The 26,929-nt window shown below is 37.7% G+C and overlaps 1 protein-coding gene across 1 annotated transcript in view; it reads right to left on the reverse strand.

Annotated features, from left to right (window-relative positions):
• GLRA3 (glycine receptor alpha 3) overlaps window positions 1-9,345 on the reverse strand; it is a 181,519-nt gene extending 172,174 nt beyond the window's left edge. The window contains 2 exon segments of the mRNA XM_052645083.1: window positions 9,225-9,325; window positions 9,328-9,345. Coding sequence (XP_052501043.1) covers window positions 9,225-9,325; window positions 9,328-9,345 — 119 coding nt within the window.
• Between the last annotated feature and the right edge of the window lie 17,584 nt (window positions 9,346-26,929).

Here is a 26,929-nt window from a genome sequence, read left to right on the forward strand (position 1 = left end):
TAAGTGGGGAATGCATGTAAATGGAATCTAGGGTGGTACTGACGAATCTGTTCACAGAGCAGCACTGGAGATGCAGACATAGAGAACAGACTTACGGACAAGGGTAGGGGAGAAGAGAGGGTGAAATGAATGAAGAGCAGCGTGGAAGCATATACACTAGCATAGGCAAACAGACAGCCAATGGGAGTTAGCTGTATGACTCAGGGAACTCAAACTGGGGTTCCGTAATAACCTAGAGCGATGGGAATGAGTGGGAGGTTGGAGGGAGACTCAAGAGGGAGGGGACATATGTACACCTATGGTTAATGCATGTTGATGTATGACAGAAATCAATATTGTAAGCCCATCATCAGTCAATTAAAAAAATAAAGATCATGTCCTAGAATTCATCCCCCTCTTCTGCAGGGTGAAGGGGGCTTCTGCTGTAGTAGGCTGGACCGACCCTTCTAAGAGAGCTGGGAGCACAGCCTGCCTTGTAGCAGAAGTAACACGGACTTGGCTCTATTCTATGTTTTGTAACCACCAAATCAGCCTAAACCTGTCTGCTTTGTTGTTCATCTTTCTTCCAGACTAATGACCTTGTCTCCTACTTCAAAGAGATGACTGAGTGCTCAGCCGCTGAATTACAAAATCTTAGTTCCCGTCTCTACTCCTGTCACATTCTGCATCTAGTCCCAGCAAAAGACTTACACTGTTCTGGTTCAAAAGCCACCCTTCAACTACCGCTCTGAAAACTCTTTCTTTTCACCTCATCAGTGACATCGCCTCTTCTCTTCTAAACGTTCTTGTGTCTTTGTAAGTATTTCCTAATCTACTGACTTTTTTCTCCAAGATGTAAGCAAGCTCAAATTCCCTTTCACTGTAAACACGAAATTAAACAAACAAATCAGGAACTATCAATCTCACTGTGTCCACTGTTACTTTCCCTTGTTATAGCCTCTTGGAGATAAGGATTGACATATTTACACACTTGATATTATGTATAAAAGAGATAACTAATGAGAACATACTGTATAATACAGGAACTCTACTTAAGGTACTGTGGTGACTTGAATGGGAAAGACGTCCAAAAGGGAAGAGATATGTGTATACGTATGGCTGATTCATTTTACTGTACAGTAGAAATTAATACAACAATGTAAAGTCACTATATGCCAATAAAAATTAATTTTTTAAAAGGGAATCTTTTTGCCTTTTTCTTTAACTCACCATTCATGTTATGATAACATATTTGCACATGTACTTTTGTACTAGAGTGTTCTTGAAAAGGTGACTAATAATCTTCTGTACTTCTTTTTGTTTTTATGGCATTTAATATTATATTACTGATTATTTTTTTATTTCCAAACAGACTCTAGGGTGAAAATTTTTATTCTTCTTAACATGTAAAGCACAGATCTATCTCTATGTATTTGTATCTATATACCACACATGAGCAAATATATAATACATAGTGATATTATAATTTCATGCAGTCAATTAGAAAGTCTAAAAATATCTCTTAAAAAGCTCTTTAGGAGGCAGTGATGGGAAAAAAAAGCTTGAGAAATAATGCATTATACAATAGAAATTTCAATTTCTCATGGTGATAAGGAGAAGTAAATCCATTATTTTTCCACTAGGTGCTGACAATTTTTATCTGTTTTACAACTTCTTCTCAGAGCAGGTAATGTCTTCCAAGCCATCTTATTTGATTTTATATCCTTTGTGGTGTCTAAAACACAAGATTCCCTTCTCACTCCAAGTAATAACACAGATCTAAATAAAATTCAAATCTAAAATTATAGATAAAGAGAGACGACAGGTGTGTCATCTCGGTATTTATTTGTTGTTTATGGAGCATCTACTCCATGCATGACATTGAATTAAATATTATGGCAGTAAAGCAAGACCAAAAACAATCCAGTCCTCGTGGGACTAACAATTAAGAGGGAGAGACAAGACCTGCATGAAAATCTAAAACATACATGTGAAGGTAATGTGCGCACACACACACACACACACACACCTGCACAATGGTATATTATAGAAAGTTGAGATTCTGTTGCTCCAGCACATTGCACTCTTCCTAGAATGTAGTAATTGCTGAATCGATGTTTATAATGCTACAAAGAAATTCTAGAGCTATAGGCACTCTAGACCTGGAGCATATAAGCATCATGCAAGGAGCAACCACATGGAAAAGGCTATCGATTCAAAACACGCCTCAAACAGAAAACACACTCTCCAAGGGTCATTTTCAGTAAAGAGGCAAGCATTAAAAAAAGAAGAAGAAAAGAATACACAAATATTGGCAGGAAGGGGGAACCACAGGTGGCAAGAAAAAGTTTCCTATGGCCAGGAGAAAATAAAATGACATTTTGTTTTTTATTTATTATTAAAATGGCTTGATAAATATTTTCCTTTTCAGGTAAAGAGGCCCTTATTGCTCGAAATTTAAATGTTCACAGGATGACTACCTGTTGTAGATATTTTTGAGATATTTTCAAATTTAGGTAGGATATTGAGTGAACTAGTTATCTCTGATGTTAGCCCAACCATCCTATGTTGGCAATGTTTGTAAAGTAGGATCAGAAATATCTGAGTTTATCATTCCTAATTCGTTATTTTTGTCTGTATGCAAATTTTGCATGAACTCCTAGGAATTCTTCATCATTCGCATTAGAACTTATTCCATGCAATAAACTATTTCAGAGGATGTTGATAATATTTCCATTTTATGATATTCTCAAATTTTCCACTGAGGTTATTGCCTCTGTGTATTAAATTGTCTGAGAGGTAACTGGTAATACTTCCTTCTAAAAACATCTCTAGTATGGAGATTCTGAATTTCAGGAATGCTTTATAGTGAGGCTGCTTATTAACTATTTTACTATTGTTTCTTCTTCTGCCAACGTCTAAGGATTTCAAACTTTGTTTCCTAAAGTGTGTGTGGCTGCCTTGCAGTTGTTAGAACAGCTTCATTTTCTGTGGCTGAACAGCTCATTCTATTCATACACTTTCTGCTTGTTACCAAACAGTTGGTCCTGTCTTAGAATGCCTGCCTTCACTCCAGAACCAGTTCTCTGAAGGTGACTCACTTGTCTCTCTACTTGATGTATTTTCCTAAGCAAAACAAAGCTATAGCTTCCTTCTAGTGGAGAAAGACAAACCATCCATGTTTCAACATGGACATTTGCATGCACGGGAGTTCATTTTCAATAAGTACGGTTAATCCAAGTATCAGGATAGGAGAAGAGTTTTGGAGAAGAGTTTAAGAGACAGATTTGCTGGGAAAATCAAACAGGCTCCATGTTATATGCTTCATGAAGTAAGGAAAAGTTAAAGATGCATCTTCATCAAAATAGTTTCTTTAAAAATCTCCTCAGAGAACTTGAGTGGGTAAAATATACCATACATGATTGTGGACTAGTTTATAAGGTTAGTTGAAATTAGAGCATTGATTCCCTGGTGGCTCAGACAGTGAAGAATCTGCCTGCAATGTAGGAGACCTGGGTTTGATCCCTGGGTCAGGAAAATCTCCTGCAGAAGGGAATGGCTACCACTCCAGTATTCTTGCCTGGAGAATCTTCCCTGGACAGAGGACCCTGGAGGGCTACAGTACATGGGGTCACAAAGAGCTGGATATGACTGAGTAAATAACATACCTACCAAGCATTTGAAGGCTCTATAGAAAAGTGATAAATATACGCTATCGATAAAAGCAAGTCCTTGGGATCGACAGTATAAAATTATGATAAATCTGTTTATTTGTCACTTATGATCAGTCCCACCACCACAGTTTAGCTCAGAACTCTCTCTGAGTGTTTCTCTGTGCCTGCTCTAAATGTTCTGCCGTCATTTCAGATAAATATTTTTTCTGTTTTTTTTCTTCTTTTTTGCACACAGTGTGATCACCTTTGTAACAATTTAACTATTCAATCTACAGTTCAAGCAGGGTCTCTGCATTCTCAGCTGACAGCAAGATCGAAGAGATCTACTGCTAGCATCTCAGACTCAAAACACCCCAAACCCAGTTCACTGGCATCCTTTCTTCCAACAATCCAAATCCTCTACCTGATAGCCTTTTTTTAGAGAGATCATATTTTGATGATAAATTCAAACATGATCTCCAAATTCTAAACCAAGCAGACTGTCATTGTCTTCTAGTAGTTTTGTCATTGTTCTCCGTCTACACATTATAGTTTTTACTATTCCTGATGGTTATGAGCAATCTTCTGATTAATTATAATTTTGAGGTAAACACTACCTCTGAGAGAGAAGGATTTGTAGAGCTTTTTTGAGCCAAATGACAAGGCCATTCCTATAACGATAACTATTCAGTTATCATTAAATTATTTGCTTCTGAATTTTACCCATATTCCATTATGAAAGGAAGCTGCAACTCCTCTACCTTTCAGCAGGTTTATTATTGTAGTGAGCTCTATAGTTGTTGCTAGCAAATATGAAATTAAACAATGAACTGGAGATATTTCAACTGAATTTGACCATCACCATTCCCTCAGCATACTGTAGGATTGTATCATAGGAATGATTTTACATTCCTATACATTTCCTAGTGATAGGAAATGGAATAGAAAATAGAATATTTTCTTTATATCTCACTTCTGCCCATTGAACAAGCATCTTAAAAGATCCATCACAAGTACCAATTCTCTGGAGAATTTCCCTGTTTCACAGTCCCTAAAACGTTGCCACTTCTGTTGCTCTTTTGTCACTTGGGCCTTTGTATTTTCTTTCCTTCTAGGCTCTAAGTTTCACGATGAAAAGGTGATAATCTCTTGATCACCCATGGCCAAACTGTACCTAGCATAAACATGTGTGCACAGAATGTGGTGAAAAATCTTGCTGAATTGCTTAACATTACACATTAAACACATACTTGGTGATTGACTGGCCTCAGTATATCAAGGGATCAAGGGACAGAAAAATTATATACAAGAGGAAATATTTTACAAGCTGTTTCCTGAATCAGCAGGGCAAACTGCTTGAGGCATTGACTAAAGAACTGGGCCATGAGCCTTCTATACTTAGGAAAATGCATGATTATTTATAGAAACAAAGGAAAAAAGCATATATTATGTACAGAATCCTGCTACAGTACCTACATACAAGAAATTATCATAACAGTAGGAGTTTATTCCTTAAAGTACATTTTTCTTCAAAGTCTTACATAAGAAAATAGACACAACATTAAAAAGAATTTTCCCCATCTTCCAAAACATACCAAAAGAAAAAAAAACAAGACATTCTATGCCAAAATGTTTTTCTTAGACTTTGAAGTTAATCAAGAAAATATTTTATTTGTGATTATCATAAAGCCTGAAATTCATACATTCAGTTTTTGACACAATGTACCATAATTTATCCAAATAGCAAGTCTGTGTTGCTATCAAACTATCAAGATGAAAAACAAAATTGCATGTTATGAAAATAATTAATTTAGATGGAATACTTTTGGCACTTTTCTTGCTTTTGGAAATTGCTCTGCAAGCTCTTCATAATCATCACTTATTTACATTTCAAAGAAAGCTGAACACTGGTGTTTTGTTCTTTATTTCACTAGTATGAGAACTAGAATTCAAAAGCCAAAGAAAATTTTTTTTCAAAAACTGCAATATCTGAGCAAAGGGTGAAAATTTAAAAAACTTCACTACTAGGAAATTTAGATTTCTTATGTCTATTTCTGACTTGTATTTATTAAAAGAATTGTCCTCTTTAATGAGTCCCTTTTAAGCACTATGTTTCTAATACCTGGTGTATTCTGATAATGAATACGCATAATTGTACTATAGTAGTAAATATTTTTGTTCTGCTGTTTGCCTTAATAAAACTCATTTACTAAAATGTATAAATTATGCCAAAGTAAACCCTTCAATCGCATCTGTGGGTTTGTAATAATAGTCTAAGAAAGTACTATAAATGTTTATAATAATACTTCACTGATAAAATTTTTTACTAGTAATAGCAATAGGAAGTTTCATGTATTACTAACAGAAATGTAACTAGGTACAACTGTGTCAGAAAACTTGCAGTATCTACTAAAGCTAGACATACTCATATCCATCCTGCTGCTGCTGCTGCTGCTGCTGCTAAGTCGCTTCAGTTGTGTCCGACTCTGTACGACCCCATAGAGGGCAGCCCACCAGGCTCCCCCTGGGATTCTCCAGGCAAGAACACTGGAGTGGGTTGCCATTTCCTTCTCCAATGCATGGAAGTGAAAAGTGAGAGTGAAGTCGCTCAGACGTGTCTGACTCTTCGCCATCCCATGGACTGCAGCATACCAGGCTCCTCCGCCCATGGGATTTTCCAGGCAAGAGTACTAGAGTGGTTTGCCATTGCCTTCTCTGAATATCTATCCTATATTACAGCAATTCTTTGCCCAGTGAAACTCTTGGACCCAACTCACATAGTCCCCAGAATGCACATATTCACAGGTACTCACCAAAAAAAGCAATCTCAAGGAGGATCATAGCAGCACTAACCAAAAACTTTTTTAAAATACCCAAATATTCCTCAGTAGGACAAGGGATAAATTGTTATGTCTTCATATAATGGAATATGCTGGGCTGGGTTTAGTTACTCAGTGGTGTCCAACTCTTTGCAGCCCCATGGGGCATTCAAGCAAGAATACTGGAGTGGGTTGCCATGTCCTCCTCCAGGGGCTCTTCCTCATCCAGGATTGCACCCAGGTCTCCTGCATTGCAGGCAGATTCTTTAAAACCATTTGAGCCACCAGGAACGACCAAGAATACTGGAGTGGGTAGCCTATCCCTTCTCCAGGGGATCTTCCCAACCCAGGAATTGAACCAGGGTCTCCTGCATTGCAGGTGGATTCTTCACCAATTGAGCTACCAGGGAACCCCTCACATAATGGAATACCATACAGAAATGAAAATAAGTTATTGCTACATGCTACAACATAGCTAAAACACATACAATTCATAAAATAAAGCAGACCCAAATAAGTATTTATAGAAAGTTCAAGAGCAGGAAAAAATGTTATTGTTACATAAGTCAGGATAGAGATTATCTTCAGGCAAAGTAATGCTTAGGAAGGGATATGGTGGTAAGAGGGAGCAGGGTGAACGCTTCTGTGATACTGAGAATTCTGCTTCTTGATCCATGGTCTCTTTACATGAGAGTGTTACGTTTGTACCACTTTATACAGAACTTTGCTATTTTTGTACTTTTCTGTATGTATTCATAATCTCAATTTAAAAGTTTTAAACTAAACCAAAAAAAAAAAAAAAAAACCACTTCTACTAGTATGCTATTTAATCATGACTATCTATGGTTTCTGGTTGTTGTTCTTACTTCCAAATTTCCCTGGAAACAGTATTTTTAAAATTAAAAAGATATATTTGTGAACTTAAAAAAATACTTGTTTGAATTTAATTTTTCCTTTACTTGTTTTCCTTTTTTGCTCAATACCTCACAAATAGGCTCAGTGAGCAGAGCAGAAACTGTATTTTATAAGATATTTCCAGTAGAGGGAGCTTTACTTTCAAAAGGAAATTTCTATAGGAAATTTTCCTTCAAGGACCATCACTGAAAAATTAAAATATTTGATTTTTTATGTATGATTAAAAATTCTTCAGAGTGATGAGCTACTTTTATCTAAGAGAAAAAAGATAAAATTTTTATTTGATTTGTGAAAGAAAATGATGAAGATATATATATTGCACAAACTTCTATACTGGATATATCTTTTTTGAGTGATTACATTTCTGAAGTATTCATAAGAAGGATTTTAAACTAAATTATTTAATATTAATTAACATGAATTCTTTCTAAGAATATATTATAGCAAATATCATGGTGATTTTCTATTATACAAATTTGACCTCATCGATCAAAATATTTTAGTTATCAACATTAAATTTCCTAAATCTAAGTATCAACTAGGCTCTTCAGATTTCTTTGAGAAAATAAGTATGCATATTATCATCTAAGATACTAAAAGATAATTATAATAAAATAATCAGCTTATCTTATGACATGAATTTTGCACTCTTTTCTATAAAATTTACATAAATGTAAAAGCTCTACATTCTTTGCTTTTATCACTATATATGAAATTTGTACCAGTTGTAAAGTTACAAAAATTTACTATGTTAAAATATTTTTCACTGAAAATATTCTCATTTACAATGGTTCAACTCTTTACTTCAGGAAAAATTAGTAATTTCAGAAATATAGTAGACTTCACAATTAGTTCCTGGTTCCTAAAGGTAGTTTTTGTGAGATATGCTATATTTTTCAAGGTGCCTAAAGATGAAAAATTGACATAGCAACCCAGAGAGAATATTTACATACATCAAATGGAAATCATTATACATGTAACTTAGCACTCAAATTTTTTATTTCAATCTTTTTGAAAAGCTTGTGAACCATAAAATGGAAATTTTAAGGTAATTATAATAGTAAAATAAATTTTACATTGGCTTATATATTGTTTCATTAAGAACGGGGTTAAATTAACTGATCTTGTGCTTAGTGTCTCTTCTCTTTTAACTAAAAAGAAAAAGAGCCTACCAAATATGACTGGAGATGATAGGAAAATAGCACGTCATAGAACAATTTTGCTGTTCAGTAGGCTTTATTACTTTCTACAAAATGATTTTTCTTGGCATAGAACATACCTAGTGATTTATTTATCACTTTGTCTCCATGAACTAAGTTCTTTAGGAAACAGTACTTTCAAAGCCTTTATTATTTTATTCATTCAAACTTAACCTCTGGATATATAAATAATATTCAGAATTTCTCTCACCACTAAATGCTTATGTTCTGGATATTTTTTGTCTTCTAAAATGTACGTAATGTTCCACTTTTAATAACTAAATATTTTTTAACTTTCAAAACGAGAGTAACACCCAGAATTTATAATTCACTTAGAAAAAAAAGAAACTATAAACGCAATTTGAGAAGGAAAATCCTAGGCTTTGGAAATATTTTTTTCCTAGGGTAACCTCAGTTGCAAATAACAGAAGATGCCAGTTAATAAAATACATTAATTAGTGAAAATAAAGCAAAGTTACATATTTCAGAGGTCTCAAGAGACAGACTGCTAGATAGAAAACAGACTGTTAGATAGAAAGCAATACTATTTAAGGGACACTTTCAACAAGTCAACCTCGAGTTGCATCCTTGGTTTCAGCAATGACAAGTGGTTGTAGGCTTGAATGAGTTCTCCAACTGTTAAATACAAGTGGACTCACCTGAGTAGCAGTGCTGCTTCCCAGAAGTAAAATCCCGAAACTAAAGTCCGAAAGTGTCTCACGTAGGCCATGATACGGAGGGATATATTCACGGCTCTGAAATGAGTCTTATCCAAGGCATGGGGAAGCCGTGAATGAGCCGGGAATGAGAGTGTGCTGCCTGACTCCGTGTCGTGTTGGCAGGGACCAACGACTGGAAAGCTTCAGCACCTGAGACAGCTCCCCACGGTCCAAGGAGACCCTCTCTTTCAAACTCTTGAAATTCCCTTTCGACACCTTCTCTGAGCATTGAGCTGCGGGGAGATTCACGGGATTATAAATGTGCAGGTGATTTATACAGTGACCGCGCAATAACGGATGAGAGATATCTGAGGTGCCTAGGTTCTGGGCAGCAGTTCCTTGGAGCTCTAGCGGCAAAGGAAAAATGCTAGTCCTTTCCTGACTCAGACTCACGACTGGAGGAGAAAAAACAGCAACTGCGGAACAGGAATGCGTCTGCACCTGCTCCAAGCGCCGCCCGCTGGAATCCCACTTTCCACCTTTGGGTAAATCCCGAGCCACTAGCGCGGCAAAGGGAAGCGGGGGCGGCGCCAAACGACACCGCCTTGCCAGCCAATCACAACTGCACAGCGGGGCAGAGTGACGGGCCACTCACGACGGAAGGCGGTGCTTAGCTAGCCGTACTTCAAAAAAAGCGTTGAGTAACTGGTGCAGAGCCTGAAGCGCGCCTGGAGGGAATTGGGGGAGGGAATCCTCAGCGCTGAGAACTGAAGGAGTCAGCAGCCTTTACGGATTAGGTAGCAGAACCGCACTTTGAGGGACCCTCCATTTTTGCCTTCCGGGAGAAGGCACAATTTAGTAATAAAAGGTCTTTTCGGATGTGACCCTGTCTCTTTGACCTTACATCAAAATGCAAGAGTCAGCGGTAAACCCAGACCCTTGGAAAGGGCTAAGGAAGAGCAGAGAACGTGGTGCGGAATCAGTTGCTTCTAGAATCATCTCACAACCCTGGCCAGCTTCTGGCTGAGAAGCGTTGCTGACTTGTCAGTTGAGTTTCCTTCAGTCACAATAAGGGTCCAAAAAAGGTGAAGCTGGGAAATCTAAAGAGATGGCTACTAGTGGGGAACAACGCTACACACCATTTTTCTTATGCATTTTCCATGTCTAAACATTAACTTCAAGTGAAAGGGACAACTAGGTCATATGGTACATCTTTTATTGTCTCATCTTTCTCTTTCCTCTCCCCTCCATGACTATCTTTATAGGAACTTGGATTGGAAGACTGGAAGGAGAAAGAGTGTGTGTGTGTGTGTGTGTGTGTGTGTGTGTGTGTGTGTGAACTGGTGTTGTGAACACACACCACGCGTGTGTATGTATGCAAGTGTGTGTGTGTAAGTGTGCACATGTTTCTGTGTTTGTTCATGCATCTCAAAATGATGGGATTTTTAATAATTAAAACATGTTGTTAGAACATTATAGTGGCTTTTATTTACTATCAACTAGGGTCAAAATTACTTTAAAGCAGAGACATTACTTTGCCGACTAAGGTCCGTCTAGTCAAGGCTATGGTTTTTCCTGTGGTCATGTATGGATGTGAGAGTTGGACTGTGAAGAAGGCTGAGTGCCGAAGAATTGGTGCTTTTGAACTGTGGTGTTGGAGAAGACTCTTGAGTCCTTTGGACTGCAAGGAGATCCAACCAGTCCATTCTGAAGGAGATGAGCCCTGGGATTTCTTTGGAAGGAATGATGCTAAAGCTGAAACTCCAGTACTTTGGCCACCTCATGTGAAGAGTTGACTCATTGGAAAAGACTCTGATGCTGGGAGGGATTGGGGGCAGGGGGAGAAGGGGATGACCAAGGATGAGATGGCTGGATGGCATCACTGACTCGATGGACGTGAGTCTGAGTGAACTCCGGGAGTTGGTGATGGACAGGGAGGCCGGGCGTGCTGCGATTCATGGGATCGCAAAGACTCGGACACGACTGAGGGACTGAACTGAACTGAACTGAACTGAACTGTAGTGAATCAGCTTATTGGATATAATGTCATATAAGAGGGTGGCTAGAATCCCCATATTGCTTGTTTTTCATATCATCGTGATTACTTCCTTCAAATTACTTGTAACAACCTACTGTTTCCCTGATTTATTTGTTTGGCTTTTGCACCAGAGTGAAGTAATGGCTGTTATTTAGTATAGCAAGTAGCATATAGTTGATAAACAATATTTGTTAAATGTATCCTGCTGCTAAGTCGCTTCAGTCGTGTCTGACTCTATGCGACCCCATAGACGGCAGCCCACCAGGCTCCCCTGCCCCTGGGATTCTCCAGGCAAGAACACTGGAGTAGGTTGCCATTTCCTTCCCCAATGCATGAAAGTGAAAAGTGAAAGTGAAGTCGCTCAGTTGTGTCTGAACTCTTAGCGACCTCATGGACTGCAGTCTACCAGGCTCCTCCATCCATGGGATTTTCCAGGCAAGAGTACTGGAGTGGGTTGCCATTGCCTTCTCCTAAATGTATCCATGATCATATTAGAAACATGATACTTTTAATTAGTAAGCTAATAAGCTTGTTATAGCACATTGGTTAGTAGATTAACTTTGATTAAATAATTAGAAATGAATCAAAGTGGGTTGTAGTGCCTTGCTTAACATTTGAGGATTAATTTACCAGTTGTTTAGCAATTTCACTTGTTGCCTGTGGATTTTTATAGTTCGTTCTTAATTTCTATAAAGTCAAAATAAATTTTATGCAACTACATATGTGATAGCCATTCTTGTAAATTTTACTCTTTTGAGACTAAAATAGTCCTGATTTTATGGGTAGGTGACAGAGTATGTTTGCGGGGGAAAAGAAAAAGCATTTTATGGCTGATGAGTAACTGACCAGCCCATTCATGTAAAATTAAGCTGGATTCTGATATGGCCAAGTCTCTACTCTTCTTCAAGTCTTTATTATATCCTTCTTGCACAAACAGATTTCATTTCACATTGGACAAGACATGAACTTTTTGAACTGAATGAGATATTAATCATATTTAATATCTTCCTTTTACAAGGAAGTAATTATAGCCTAAAGTGGTCAAGTGATGGTTACTAACCTTTGTACTCAGCAAGTTGACAATATCAAACTTGAAATTGGTGCTTCTGGCCCATTGTCCACTATTTTGCATACTATCACAGAGCTATCTTTAATGTTGTATTTTCACTACTGTGTCAAGATATAAGCATATTACCTAAACTACAGAAAAGTAGATCGATTTTGATGTAAAGATAAAGCTTTTTTCATATGCTCATTTGTTACTACCAATGAGCTAAAATATACATAATATTTCGTACATATTGCTAAAATGACCTATTTAATGAAATCTTTAGTTTTTGAATAAATAATAAATATTTTTTCAATGTAGTATGAGGTTAAAAGCATTTACTACTATTTTATCATATTCAGTAGAATTAGGTCATTCTATCATCTCATCCAAAGCTTGTATATGAGTGAAATGTCAGTTTTTAAACTTATAAAAAGCAATGCCACTTTTAGAATATTAGAACAGTCATTTCTTTGAATTAACAGTCTCTGGGAAGATTAAAAAAGTTTTAATTTAAAAAAATCAATCAGAAAGTCACTTGTTTAATACAAATTAGGTAGAGGAAAATTAATCTTATGGTGGTGATAGATATCACCTCCAAGTGTGTGTGTCTAGTGAATTTATCTTTGCATAGAGATCTACCTACTGAACAGACTAATTGTGACTGGCTAGCTGATCAAATGACCCTCTTTTTTTTCTGAAATACTAACAGAAATATCCAGTGATTTATATCCATTTTTTTTTTTGTTCAGTCCACAAGTTTTTTCACATAGATCTCAGCAATAGTCTCCAAATAGTTTCTCTTGTTTGACTTCTTAGTCCCCTTGATTAGCCCTCCATTGTGAATACTAAGAGGTTTTTGTTTGCTCTTTGTTGGTTTTACTAAATCAAATGATACCTCTTCTATTCCTAAAACACTGCAATGCCTTTCCATTACAGATTGAAATACACATTCCTTTTCACAGCTGGTTCTAAAAGGCTGACAATCTCCTCAGCCTCACTGTTCACTGGTGCTCTTTTTCCCCATAATGCACTAGTCACATGAGCTGTTTCTTATCTCATGATTTCTCTACTTAAAACTTCTTCCTTTGGACTTCCTATGTCCAGTCTCTTTCTAGCCATTAATTCACAGTTTAAATATCTCTCTTTCTCTCTCTTTTCAATAAAATTTCCTCCATTCACTTTTATATCAGGATTTATTTCCTTCACAGATCAAATTATAATTTGTCTTTGTTTAATTCTGAAAGATGGGGAACTTGTATTATGCCTGGCACATGTCTGGTAGATATTAATGATCAAGAAATATTTGTTGAAGGAGTGAACAAAGGCAGACACTTTCTCTGCTCCTTAGTTCTTTCTTTTCTAGATGTCATTCCTAGTAATCTCTTTTAACCTATTCTTTTTCCAGAAAATTATTTAGATTATACTTCCAGACATACTCTTTGGCCATCTAAAAGTAACCTTTGAGTTAATATGTGTGTCCTTGGTTCACTCTGAGAGTGCCTTATTTATAAATAAGACAATATAACCCACTCTATTGTGATATTTACTTTTTAACTCTCAGACTGTCATCTTTTCTCCAAATTATAGTGATAATTTGCCATAATCCCCTAAATGACTTCAAATATTGAGATATTTGAAGCACTTAATTGACTTGATTTGATTTAGGTCATACCTGAAGGGTCTAGTGGTTTTCCCAACTTTTTTCAATTTATGTCTGAATTCGGCAATAAGGAGTTCATGATCTGAGCCAAAGCCAGCTCCCGGTCTTGTTTTGGCTGACTGTATAGAGCTTCTCTGTCTTTGGCTGCAAAGAATATAATCAATTTGATTTCGGTATTGACCATCTGGTGATGTCCATGCGTAGAGTCTTCTCTTGTGTTGTTGGAAGAGGGTGTTTGCTATGACCAGTGCGTTCTCTTGGTAAAACTCTGTTAGTCTTTGCCCTGCATCATTCTGTACTCCAAGGCCAAATTTGCCTGTTACTCCAGGTGTTTCTTGACTCCCTACTTTTGCATTCCAGTCCCCTATAAAGAAAAGGACATCTTTTTTTGGGTGTTAGTTCTAAAAGATCTTGTAGGTCTTCATAGAACCATTCAGCCTCAGCTTCTTCAGCGTTACTGGTTGGGGCATAGACTTGGACTACTGTGATATAGAATGGTTTGCTTTGGAAATGAACAGAGATCATTCTGTCGTTTTTGAGATTGCATCCAAGTACTGCATTCCAGACTCTTTTGTTGACTATGATGACTACTCCATTTCTTCTAAGGGATTCCTGCCCACAGTAGTAGATATAATGGTCATCTGATTTAAATTCACCCATTCCAGTCCATCTTAGCTCACTGATTGCTAGAATGTCGACTTTCACTCTTGCCATCTCCTGTTTGACCACTTCTAATTTGCTTTGATTCATGGACCTGACATTCCAGGTTCCTATGCAATATTGCTCTTTACAGCATCAGACCTTGCTTCTATCACCAGTCACATCCACAACTGGGTATTGTTTTTCTTTGGCTCCATCCCTTCATTCTTTCTGGAGTTATTTCTCCACTGAGCTCTAGTAGCATATTGGGCACCTACTGACCTGGGGAGTTCATCTTTCAGTGTCCTATCTTTTTGCCTTTTCATACTGTTCATGGGGTTCTCAAGGCAAGAACACTGAAGTGGTTTGTCGTTCCCTTCTCCAGTCGACCACATTTTGTCAGAACTCTCCATCATGATCCGTCCATCTTGGGTGGCCCCACATAGCATGGCTTAGTTTCATTGAGTTAGACAAGGCTGTGGTCCGTGTGATCAGATTGGCTAGTTGTCTGTGATTGTGGTTTCAGTGTGTCTGACCTCTGATGCCCTCTCTCAGGGCCTACCATCTTACTTGGGTTTCTCTTACCTTGGACGTGGGGTATCTCTTCACATCTACTCCAGCAAGGCGCAGCCACACTCCTGACCTTGGATGTGGGGTAGTTCCTCTCGGCTGCCACTCCAGATCTTGGATGTAGGATAACTCCTCCTAGCCGCCGCTCCTGACCTTGGGAGTGGGGTAGCTCCTCTCTGCCGCTCCTGCGCCACTTCTACTGCCTAAATCAAATTCCTATTATACAGTGGAAGTGAGAAATAGATTTAAGGGACTTGATCTGATAGAGTGCCTGATGAACTATGGGCAGAGGTTTGTGACATTGTACAGGAGACAGGGATCAAGACCATTCCCATGGAAAAGAAATGCAAAAAAGTGAAATGGCTGTCTGAGGAAGCCTTACAAATAGCTGTGAAAAGAAGAGAGGCGAAAAGCAAAGGAGAAAACAAAAGATATATCCATTTGAATGCAGAGTTCCAAAGAATAGCAAGCAGAGATAAGAAAGCCTTCTTCAGCGATCAGTGCAAAGAAATAGAGGAAAACAATAGAATGGGAAGGACGAGAGATCTCTTCAAGAAAATTAGAGATACCAAGGGAACATTTCATGCAAAGATGAGCACAATTAAGGACAGAAATGGTATGGACCTAACAGAAACAGAAGATATTAGGAAGAGGTGTCAAGAATACACAGAACTGTACAAAAAAAGATCTTCATGACCCAGATAATCAAGATGGTGTGATCACTCATCTAGAGCCAGATATCCTGAATTGTGAAGTCAAGTGGGCCTTAGGAAGCATCACTACAAACCAAGCTAGTGGAGGTGATGGAATTCCAGGTGAGCTATTTCAAATCCTGAAAGATAATGCTGTGAAAGTCCTGCACTCAATATGCCAGCAAATTTGGAAAACTCAGCAGTGGCCACAGGACTGGAAAAGGTCAGTGTTCATTCCAATCCCAAAGAAAGGCAATGCCAAAGAATGCTCAAACTACTGCACAATTGCACTCATCTCACATGCTAGCAAAGTAATGCTCAAAATTCTCCAAGCCAGACTTCAGCAATACATGAATCATGAACTCCCAAGATGTTCAAGCTGGTTTTAGAAAAGGCAGAGGAACAAGAGATAAAATCGTCAACATCCGCTGGATTATCAAAAAAGCAAGAGAGTTCCAGAAAAACATCCATTTCTGCTTTAGTGACTATGCCAAAGCCTTTGACTGTGTGGATCACAATAAACTGTGGAAAATTCTGAAAGAGATGTGAATACCAGACCACCTGACCTACCTCTTGAGAAATCTGTATGCAGGTCAGGAAGCAACAGTTAGAATTGGACATGGAACAGACTGGTTCCAAATAGGAAAAGGAGTACGTCAAGGCTGTATATTGTCACCCTGCTTATTTAATTTATATGCAGAGCACATCATGAGAAACGCTGGGCTGGAAGAAGCACAAGCTGGAATCAAGATTGCCAGGAGAAATATCAATAACTTCAGATATGCAGATGACACCACCTTTATGGCAGAAAGTGAAGAACTAAAGAGCTTCTTGATGAAAGTGAAAGAGGAGAGTGAAAAAGTTGGCTTAAAACTCAACATTCAGACAACCAAGATCATGAAATCTGGTCCCATCACTTCATGGCAAATAGATGGGGAAACAGTAGCTGACTTTATTTTGGGGGGCTCCAAAATCACTGCAGATGGTGATTGCAGCCATGAAATTAAAAGACAATTACTCCTTGGAAGGAAAGTTGTAACCAACCTAGACAGCATATTAAAAAGCAAAGACATTACTTTGTCAACAAAGGTTCATCTAGTCAAGGCTATTGTTTTTCCAGTAGTCATGTATGGATGTGAGTGTTGGACTATAAAAAAAGCTGAGCACAATAGAATTGATGCTTTTGAATTGTGGTGTTGGAGAAGACTCTTGAGAGTCCCTTGGACTGCAAGGAGATCCAACCAGTCCATCCTAAAGGAAATTAGTCCTGAATATTCATTGGAAGGACTGATGCTGAAGCTAAAACTTCAATACTTTGGCCACCTGATGTGAAGAACTGACTCAATGGAAAAGACCCTGATGCTGGGAAAGATTGAAGGCAGGAGGAGAAGTGGATGACAGAGGATGAGATGGTTGGATGGCATCACTGTCTCAAAGGACATGAGTTTGAATAAACTCCAGGAGTTGGTGATAGACAGGCAGGCCTGGTGTGCTGCAGTTCATGGGGGTCACAAAGAACTGGACACAACTGAGAGACTGAACTGCACTGAACTGAACTGCCTTGATATTTCATTCTTTCTCTGAATGTTTGGTTTGAAGTAGACACAACTTGTAAAAGTACTTCCAAATATTTTCCTTAAGTAGTTTCTTCACTAACAATACAAGGTTTATAATATGCACAATTTTAGGAGCTTTCTGTGATACACATGTGAATGGGAAACATCTTGTCTTAGAGACTACAATTCCACATAGTGTGTAAGATATACGTGAATATTCATAGTAGCTCATAGAACGTAAGTATTGAAGGAAGCAATGGGAATTCAAAAACATTATTTCAGAATAGAAAGCATGAGAAGATTAGAAAACGTGGATAGAGTGGGGAATATTTAACAAAGCTTTGAAGCCAGTTCACTGTTCATTTTTAGAATTTGAATATATGAAAAATATACTGGAAAACTTTGTAGAGGAGTGAAAAAACTTCAAAGCATAGAAGCAGAAAAAATTGGGGTGAATAGGATTTTAGTAATTTTAGTAGTTTGTGCAGTTAACTATTGGATGTTGTTATTTATAGTTGCCAAGTTGTGTCCGACTCCCTGCGACCCCATGGGCAGTAGCCCACCAGGCTCCTCTGTCCATAGGATTTTCCAGGCAAGAATCCTGGAGTGGGTTGCCATTTCCTTCTCCAGAGGATCTTCCTGACCCCCCCAGGGATCTAATCTGCATCTCCTGCACTGGCAAGCAAATTCTCTACCACAGAGTCACCTGGGAAGCCTAACTGTGTTGGATACGTTCCGTCTTATTTCTGCTCCCAAGATTCTAAGGTATACATAATCCTATTCAGGCTTTAATCATGTGTTCTCATGAATTTAAGAAGCTTTTCCAATATCACACTATTATTACGTTAAGGCAGAAGTTACATTCAGATCTTATCTAACTTCTAAGTGATGACTGAAGGGAAATGGCAGGAAATGGGTTTCAGGCATATCATGGAGGACTGCAGACACTCAATCAAATGATGAGCACAATTAAAAATTGTTGCTAAGGGAATGTGGTTGTAATGTCAGGAGATACCTTCATTCACTTGTTAGCGTTAGTGTGTGTGCTATCACTTCTGTTGTGTCTGACTGTCTGCAACCCTATAGACTGTAGCCCACCAGGTTCCTCTGTCCATGGGATTCTCCAGGCATGAATAGTGGAGTGGGTTGCCATGCCCTCCTCCACCACTTATTAAGACATCAACCAATGAAACCTCCATTTCATATCTGCACTCCTGCAGAGGTTTCCCTATCATGTAGATTTTTTTCATCACAGGCCTCTTATATAAATATAAGAAAAACAGAAGAGCTTTAAAATATACAAAACCCCAAATGCCACAACCTTGACTGTTCTTTTCATTTTTCACCTGAGGGGAATTTTGAGTCTGATACTCATTCTCAGTATTATATATGTGTCTTATACGCTAAATGGATTATGGCCGGCAGCTGCAGATTGGAGTATTTTACCATATGTTATTTCTAAATGAAGTAACAACACTACTTTCAGAAAAATTCCATAGAATATTTTCTCCAAAATTCTGACTTAATTTGAAAATGAATACTCATATATAGTGTTAAATTTCTAAGCTAGAAAAAACTGAAAACTTTAGCAATCCCTTCAGTTTAGTTCAGTTCAGTCGCTCAGTCGTGTCCGACTCTTTGCGACCCCTTGGACTGTAGCACGCCAGACTTCCCTGTCCATCACCAACACCCAGAGCTTTCTCAGACTCATGTCCATCAAGTTGGTGATGCCACCCAACCATCTCATCCTTTGTCATTCCCTTCTCCTCCTGCCTTCAATCTTTCCCAGCATCAGGGTCTTTTCCAGTGAGTCAGTTCTTCGCATCAGGTGGCCAAAGTATTGGGGTTTCAGCTTCAGCATCAGTGCTTCCAATGAATATTCAGGACTGATTTCCTTTAGGATGGACTGGTTTGATCTTGCACTCCAACGGACTCTCAACAGTCTTCTCCAACACCACAGTTCAAAAATCATCATCCTTCAGCACTCAGCCTTCTTTATGGTCCAGCTCTCACATCCACATGTGACTACTGGAAAATCATTGCTTTGACTAGATGAACGTTTGTTGGCAAAGTAATGTCTCTGCTTTTTCATATGCAGTCTAAGTTGGTCATAGCTTTTCTTCCAAGGAGCAAGTGTCTTTTAATTTCATGGCTGCAGGCACCATTTGCAGTGATTTTGGAGCCTGTCACCTTTTTATAAATGCTCATTTATTTTTCAACTAGTAATACATAGGATGTACATGAAATTTTAGACTTTCTTATGGTAATGATCTTATGGTTCTCACGATCCCCTCAGGTCCTTTGGACTAGAACCAGAATTTCGTGCTGAAACTTGCCCTCCTTAATGGCTTCTGAGGTCATCACCAATCTAGAGCTTAACTAATATCTTCGGTAGATTATCAGGGACAGACAACTGACTTAAACATGGCCATTGTGGACTGAACTAAATCCCCTGAAGAGAGGTATAGTTGAAGTTCTAAGCCCTAGCACCTCAAAATGTGACCTTAATTGGAGATAGGGTCTTTACAGAGATGATCAAGTCACAACAAATCATTTAGGATTCTAATCCAATATGACTGATGTCCTTTTAGAAAGGAGAAATCTGGACACAGAGATTAGACTCATTTAGAAGGAAGATGATGTAAAGAGACACAAGGAGAAGATGACGATCTAACAATTCAAGGAGAGAAGCCTGGAACCAATCCTTCTCTGTCAGTCCTCAGAAAGAACCAACTCTGCTCACACCTTGATGCTAGAATCCTACCCTCCAGAACTGTAAGACTATAAATTCTGGTTGTTTAAGCCACCCCATTTGTATCATGTTTTTATGACAGCCCTACCAAACTAGTAATGTGACTCCCTACACCTTTTCTCCAAATTTCTGACTACTTCTCTTTTCCAATTCAAATTGCTGTTGAAATTGGTTTATATGGTGGAACAGACGAAGGTTTAGTCTTGGAGGAGATCTTGATGGAGAGAACTGGTACAGAGTCTTTCTTCCTTTGTTTCTACAAAGCAAGGGATTTGTTGTTGTTGTTGTTGTTGTTCAGTCATTCAGTCATGTCCAACTATTTGCAACCCCATGGCTTGCAACACACCAGGCTTGAGATAGAGAGTAAAGTTAGCCACAGTCTTGGAAAATCCTAGTACAGAGATTCTCAGAGGAAATTTTGACATGGCTGGAAATTTGTCCAGTAAGTGTGACCTTGAGGACGAGGGAGGAGTCAGACTAGGTCCTCTGCTCCTGAAGTTGAGAATATGTTTATAGTTCTGGGAACAGGAACGCTTCATCCCTCTATTGCTCCTCAGCAGGGGACCTGCAGCCCTTCTGCGCCACACAACTAGCTCAGTGTTGTAAAGCTCGTCAGACTGTCTCCACTTGTTTACTTCCACCAGATCTGAGGGCTAATATAGAAAACACAAACTATCTAAGGGGTTCTAACAGCCAGAGAGAGGAAGATCCAGTCAGTACAAACACATTTCATTCCAACAAAGTAGAGCTGCTGCAAGAGAGAGAAAGCCACTTGAACAAACAAATAACGAAACACTTAAGGAAACTCAAGTGTATCCCAATCACAAACTGTTTCTGGAACTAAAATCACATGACTTTCCAACTAAATACTTCAGTAGGTAAACTGATAGAATTATACTTAAACTGTGAACCCATTGATAGATATGAAAGATCTTGTAAAGAAATGTTTCAAACACAGACAAATAATGTAAACAGGTATAAATTATAATGGAAAAAAACTAAACAAGTCTTCATTTTGAGGCTGCTATATCCATGAAATTCTCCAGGAAAGAATACTGGAGTGGGTGGCCATTCCCTTCTCCAGGGGATCTTCCTGGCCCAGGGATCAAACCCAGGTCCCCTAATGCAGGCAATTTTTTTACCATCTGAGCCACCAGGGAAGACCAAAATTAAGGGGGAGGAAGGACTTCCACAAAAAAAATGACAGAGTTTAAGAAAGTAACAAATATATGAAGGAAATTTCAACTGAGTTGAATAAAGAATCAAATTATTACCAAATTATCAAATTGATGAGTCTAAGTTTGAGGCAGATTTCTAAAGAAAATAAAGTTAGACATACTCTGCTATAATTAGTAAGTTTCACTTCAGTCTCTCATTCATGTCTGCCTCCTTGTGACCCCATGGACTGCAGCACGCAAACCTTCCATGTCCATCACCAACTCCCGGAGCTTGCTCAAACTCATGTCCATTGAGTCGGTGATGCCATCCAACCATCTCATCCTCTGTCATTCCCTTCTCCTGCCTTCAATTTTGCCCAGTATCAGGGTCTTTTCCAATGAGTCAGTTCTTCACATCAGGTGGCCAAAGTATTGGAGGTTTAGCTTCAGCATCAGTCCTTCCAATGACTATTCAGGACTATTTCCTTTAGGATGGACTGGTTGGATCTCCTTGCAGCCCAAGGGATTCTCAAGAGTCTCCTCCTACACCACAGTTCAAAAGCGTTAATTCTTCAGTGCTCAGCTTTCCTTATAGTCCAACCAACTCTCATGTCCATACATGACTACTGGAAAAACCATAGCTTTGACTAGATGGAACTTTGTTGGCAAAGTAATGTCTCTGCTTTTTCATATGCTGTCCAAGTTGGTCATAGCTTTTCTTCCAAGGAGCAAGTGTCTTTTAATTTCAGGACTGCAGTCACCATCTCCAGTGATTCTGGAACCCAAGAAAATAGACTGTCACTGTTTCCATTGTTTCCCCTTCTATTTGCCATGAAATGATGGGACCAGATGCCATGACCTTAGTTTTTTGAATGTTGAGTTTTAAGCCAACTTTTTCACTATCCTCTTTCACTTTCATCAAGAGGCTCTTTAGTTCTTCTTCGCTTTCTGCCATAAGGGTGGTATCTTCTGAGTATCTGAGGTTATTGATATTTCTCCTAGCAATCTTGATTCTGGGATTAATAAGCTTAAAACCAAGAAATAAGTTTAAAATCAAGAAAAAAAAACACTATGGGCTTTCAGATTCTAATGCAAAAACCTAAATAAACTTTTAGAAAAAAAAAGAACTTATTAATTTATCCAAGGAAAAAGTTCTTTATAACCAAGTGGAGTTTATAGGAAGAAGACAAGGGGTTTTCGGTATAAGGAAATGTGCCATTATAATCAATTATCAGCAAATTTAAGAAGTAAAACATATCATTAATGGAGTTTGGCAAGATTTGATAAAATTTCTGAGTTTAACAAATAAAGCAGTATGCTTTTTTGAATACAATAAATATCACCAAATATGCTGCAAAAAATATTATGCTAAAATTAAAACATTATACCATTTTAATGAAATTGGTAAATTAAACCTATAATAGAATTTATCATAAGTATTTCAAGTTTTTATTTACTTGCTTGGTTCTTCAGCTGAATTGCGAGTTCCTTTAAGGAAATACTCAATATATTTTTTGGTCTACATCACAGCTTTGAAACGTATAGATGTACCTGACACAGAATAGAGGCTAAACAAATATTTTAAATGAATGAATGAGCAAAATATGTATTTTTATTAACAGTTATATAGCATCTTTTTTGTAATTTGGAATTTTTAGCTAGGGTGACTGATTTGCCTTCACTTAGTAGTAACAGAACTAATAAATGGTCTAAATATCAATTCAGCCTATTCTCATATCAAAGGATATTTTTCTTATTAAACAGATTCTATTTAAACAGATGTTCCTAAATTAGGTGCCCAAAACAAATGAAACAGAGCTTTGATGCCACAAAACCAAACAATTGTTTCACACTTGCAGTTTAGATCTATGATCATGATAGTATTCTATTTGTGTGCAAAGAATTTTTATTAGTCATTTTCTGGACATTTTTGAAATGTTAATTATCTAAAATACTTAATATGCGTTTTCCCTTTCTTATGCCCTGGAGGAAATTTGTGAGAGGTGTAAATATTTTAAAAGGATTTATTTTTAACACCTTATAGATTTTTTTATTGTTTGTGTTCTAAAATATGATCTTTTTTTTTTTTTTTACACATTTTGGTCTTGTTGCGTGGCATTTGGAATCTTACCTACCCACCAGGGACTGAACCCAAGCCCCCTGTGGTGGAAGCATGAAGTCTTAACTACTGGACCACCAGGGAAGTCCCCTAAGAATATGACTTAATGTGAAAAAGATATTTGCTTGCTGAGACACTGGAATTTTAAGGAAACTTCAAGATCAAAAAAAAAAAGATTTTTAGCAATGGATACTCAGGTCCCAGGGCTGTCACTTAACCTCTGTGTTATCTTGGGCAAAGTCCTTTTGTTACTTATTATAAAATTAAAGTTATAATGTTTTATATATTTTCCTTTACTCTTCAGTTTCTCCAAATAATTCTGACTTCTTTAGAATTTCTCTTGAAACTTCCATACTTATTAACAGAAACTTTTGTAAATCTATATTATTATTTGATTTTATCTACTTAAAAGGTCTTCCCTGGTGGCTCAGATGGTAAAGAGGAGGAGTGCAGGAGACCATCTGCAGTGCAGGAGACCCAGGTTCAATCCCTGGACTGAGAGGGAGAAGGAAATTAGCTACCCACTCTGGTATTTTTGCCTGGAGAATTCCATGGACAGAGTAGCCTAGTTATTAACTGAAAAGTTTGTAAATCTATGCTACTATTTTATTTTATCTACTTAAAAATGTTTTAATGTTTAAAGGTATTTTTATTTTATTAATATTTTTTCTTTTTTTTATTTTTTTTAAATTTTTATTTTTACTTTATTTTACTTTACAGTACTGTATTGGTTTCGACATACATTGACATGAATCCACCACGGGTGTACATGCGATCCCAAACATGAACCCCCCTCCCACCTCCCTCCCCACAACATCCCTCTCGGTCATCCCCATGCACCAGCCCCAAGCATGCTGTATCCTGCTTCAGACATAGATTGGTGATTCGATTCTTACATGATAGTATACATGTTTCAATGCCATTCTCCCAAATCATCCCACCCTCTCCCTCTCCCTCTGAGTCCCAAAGTCCGCTATACACATCTGTGTCTTTTTTGCTGTCTTGCATACAGGGTCATCATTGCCATCTTTCTAAATTCCATATATATGTGTTAGTATACTGTATTGGTGTTTTTCTTTCTGGCTTACTTCACTCTGTATAATCGGCTCCAGTTTCATCCATCTCAACAGAACTGATTCAAATGTATTCTTTTTAACGGCTGAGTAATACTCCATTGTGTATATGTACCACAGCTTTCTTATCCATTCATCTGCTGATGGACAGGTTGTTTCCATGTCCTGGCTATTATAAACAGTGCTGCGATGAACATTGGGGTACATGTGTCTCTTTCAATTCTGGTTTCCTCAGTGTATATGCCCAGCAGTGGGATTGCTGGGTCATATGGCAGTTCTATTTGCAATTTTTTAAGGAATCTCCACACTGTTTTCCATAGTGGTTGCACTTGTTTGCATTCCCACCAACAGTGTAGGAGGGTTCCCTTTTCTCCACACCCTCTCCAGCATTTATTGTTGGCAGATTTTTGGATCGCAGACATTCTGACTGGTGTGAAGTGGTACCTCATTGTGGTTTTGATTTGCATTTCTCTAATAATGAGTGATGTTGAGCATCTTTTCATGTGTTTGTTAGCCATCCGTATGTCTTCTTTGGAGAAATGTCTATTTAGTTCTTTGGCCCATTTTTTGATTGGGTCGTTTATTTTTCTGGAATTGAGTTGCATAAGTTGCTTGTATATTTTTGAGATTAGTTGTTTGTCAGTTGTTTCATTTGCTATTATTTTCTCCCATTCAGAAGGCTGTCTTTTCACCTTGCTTATATTTTCCTTTGTTGTGCAGAAGCTTTTAATTTTAATTAGATCCCATTTGTTTATTTTTGCTTTTATTTCCAGAATTCTGGGAGGTGGATCATAGAGGATCCTGCTGTGATTTATGTCGGAGAGTGTTTTGCCTATGTTCTTCTCTAGGAGTTTTATAGTTTCTGGTCTTACATTTAGATCTTTAATCCATTTTGAGTTTATTTTCGTGTGCGGAGTTAGATAGTGACCTAATTTCATTCTTTTACACAATAACACAATAATAGCGGGAGACTTTAATACCCCACTCACACCTATGGACAGATCAACTAAACAGAAAATTAACAAAGAAACACAAACTTTAAATGATACATTAGACCAGTTAGACCTAATTGATATCTATAGGACATTTCACCCCAAAACAATGAATTTCACCTTTTTCTCAAGTGCTCATGGAACCTTCTCCAGGATAGATCACGTCCTGGGCCATAAGTCTAACCTTGATAAATTTTAAAAAATCGAAATCATTCCAATCATCTTTTCTGACCATAATGCTTTAAGATTAGATCTCAATTACAGAAGAAAAACTATTAAAAATTCCAACATATGGAGGTTGAACAACACACTTCTGAATAACCAACAAATCACAGAAGAAATCAAAAAAGAAATCAAAATATGCCTAGAAACTAATGAAAATGAAAACACAACAACCCAAAACCTGTGGGACACTATAAAAGCAGTGCTAAGAGGAAAGTCCATAGCACTACAGGCATACCTCAAGAAACAAGAAAAAAGTCAAATAAATAAACTAATTCTACCCCTAAAGCAACTAGAAAAGGAAGAGCTGGAGAACCCCAGAGTTAGTAGAAGGAAAGAAATCTTAAAAATTAGGGCAGAAATAAATGCAAAAGAAACAAAAGAGACCATAGCAAAAATCAACAAAGCCAAAAGCTGGTTCTTTGAAAGGATAAATAAAATTGACAAACCATTAGCCAGACTCATCAAGAAGCAGAGAGAGAAAAATCAAATCAACAAAATTAGAAATGAAAATGGAGAGATCACAACAGACAACACAGAAATACAAAGGATCATAAGAGACTACTATCAGCAACTATATGCCAATAAAATGGACAAAGTGGAAGAAATGGACAAATTCTTAGAAAAGTACAATTTTCCAAAACTGAACCAGGAAGAAATAGAAAATCTTAACAGACCCATCACAAGCATGGAAATTGAAACTGTAATCAGAAATCTTCCAGCAAACAAAAGCCCAGGTCCAGAGAGCTTCACAGCTGAATTCTACCAAAAGTTTCGAGAAGAGCTAACACCTATCCTACTCAAACTCTTCCAGAAAATTGCAGAGGAAGGTAAACTTCCAAACTCATTCTATGAGGCCACCATCACCCTAATACCAAAACCTGACAAAGATACTACAAAAAAGGAAAACTACAGGCCAATATGCCTGATGAACATAGATGCAAAAGTCCTCAACAAAATTCTAGCAATTAGAATCCAACAGCACAGTAAAAAGATCATACACCATGACCAAGAGGGCTTTATCCCAGGGATGCAAGGATTCTTCAATATCCGCAAATCAATCAATGTAATTCACCACATTAACAAATTGAAAAATAAAAACCATATGATTATCTCAATAGATGCAGAGAAGGCCTTTGACAAAATTCAACATCCATTTATGATAAAAACTCTCCAGAAAGCAG

The sequence above is a fragment of the Budorcas taxicolor genome, chromosome 8 (genome assembly GCF_023091745.1).
Source record: "Budorcas taxicolor isolate Tak-1 chromosome 8, Takin1.1, whole genome shotgun sequence".
NCBI classification, from domain to species: Eukaryota; Metazoa; Chordata; class Mammalia; order Artiodactyla; family Bovidae; genus Budorcas; species Budorcas taxicolor.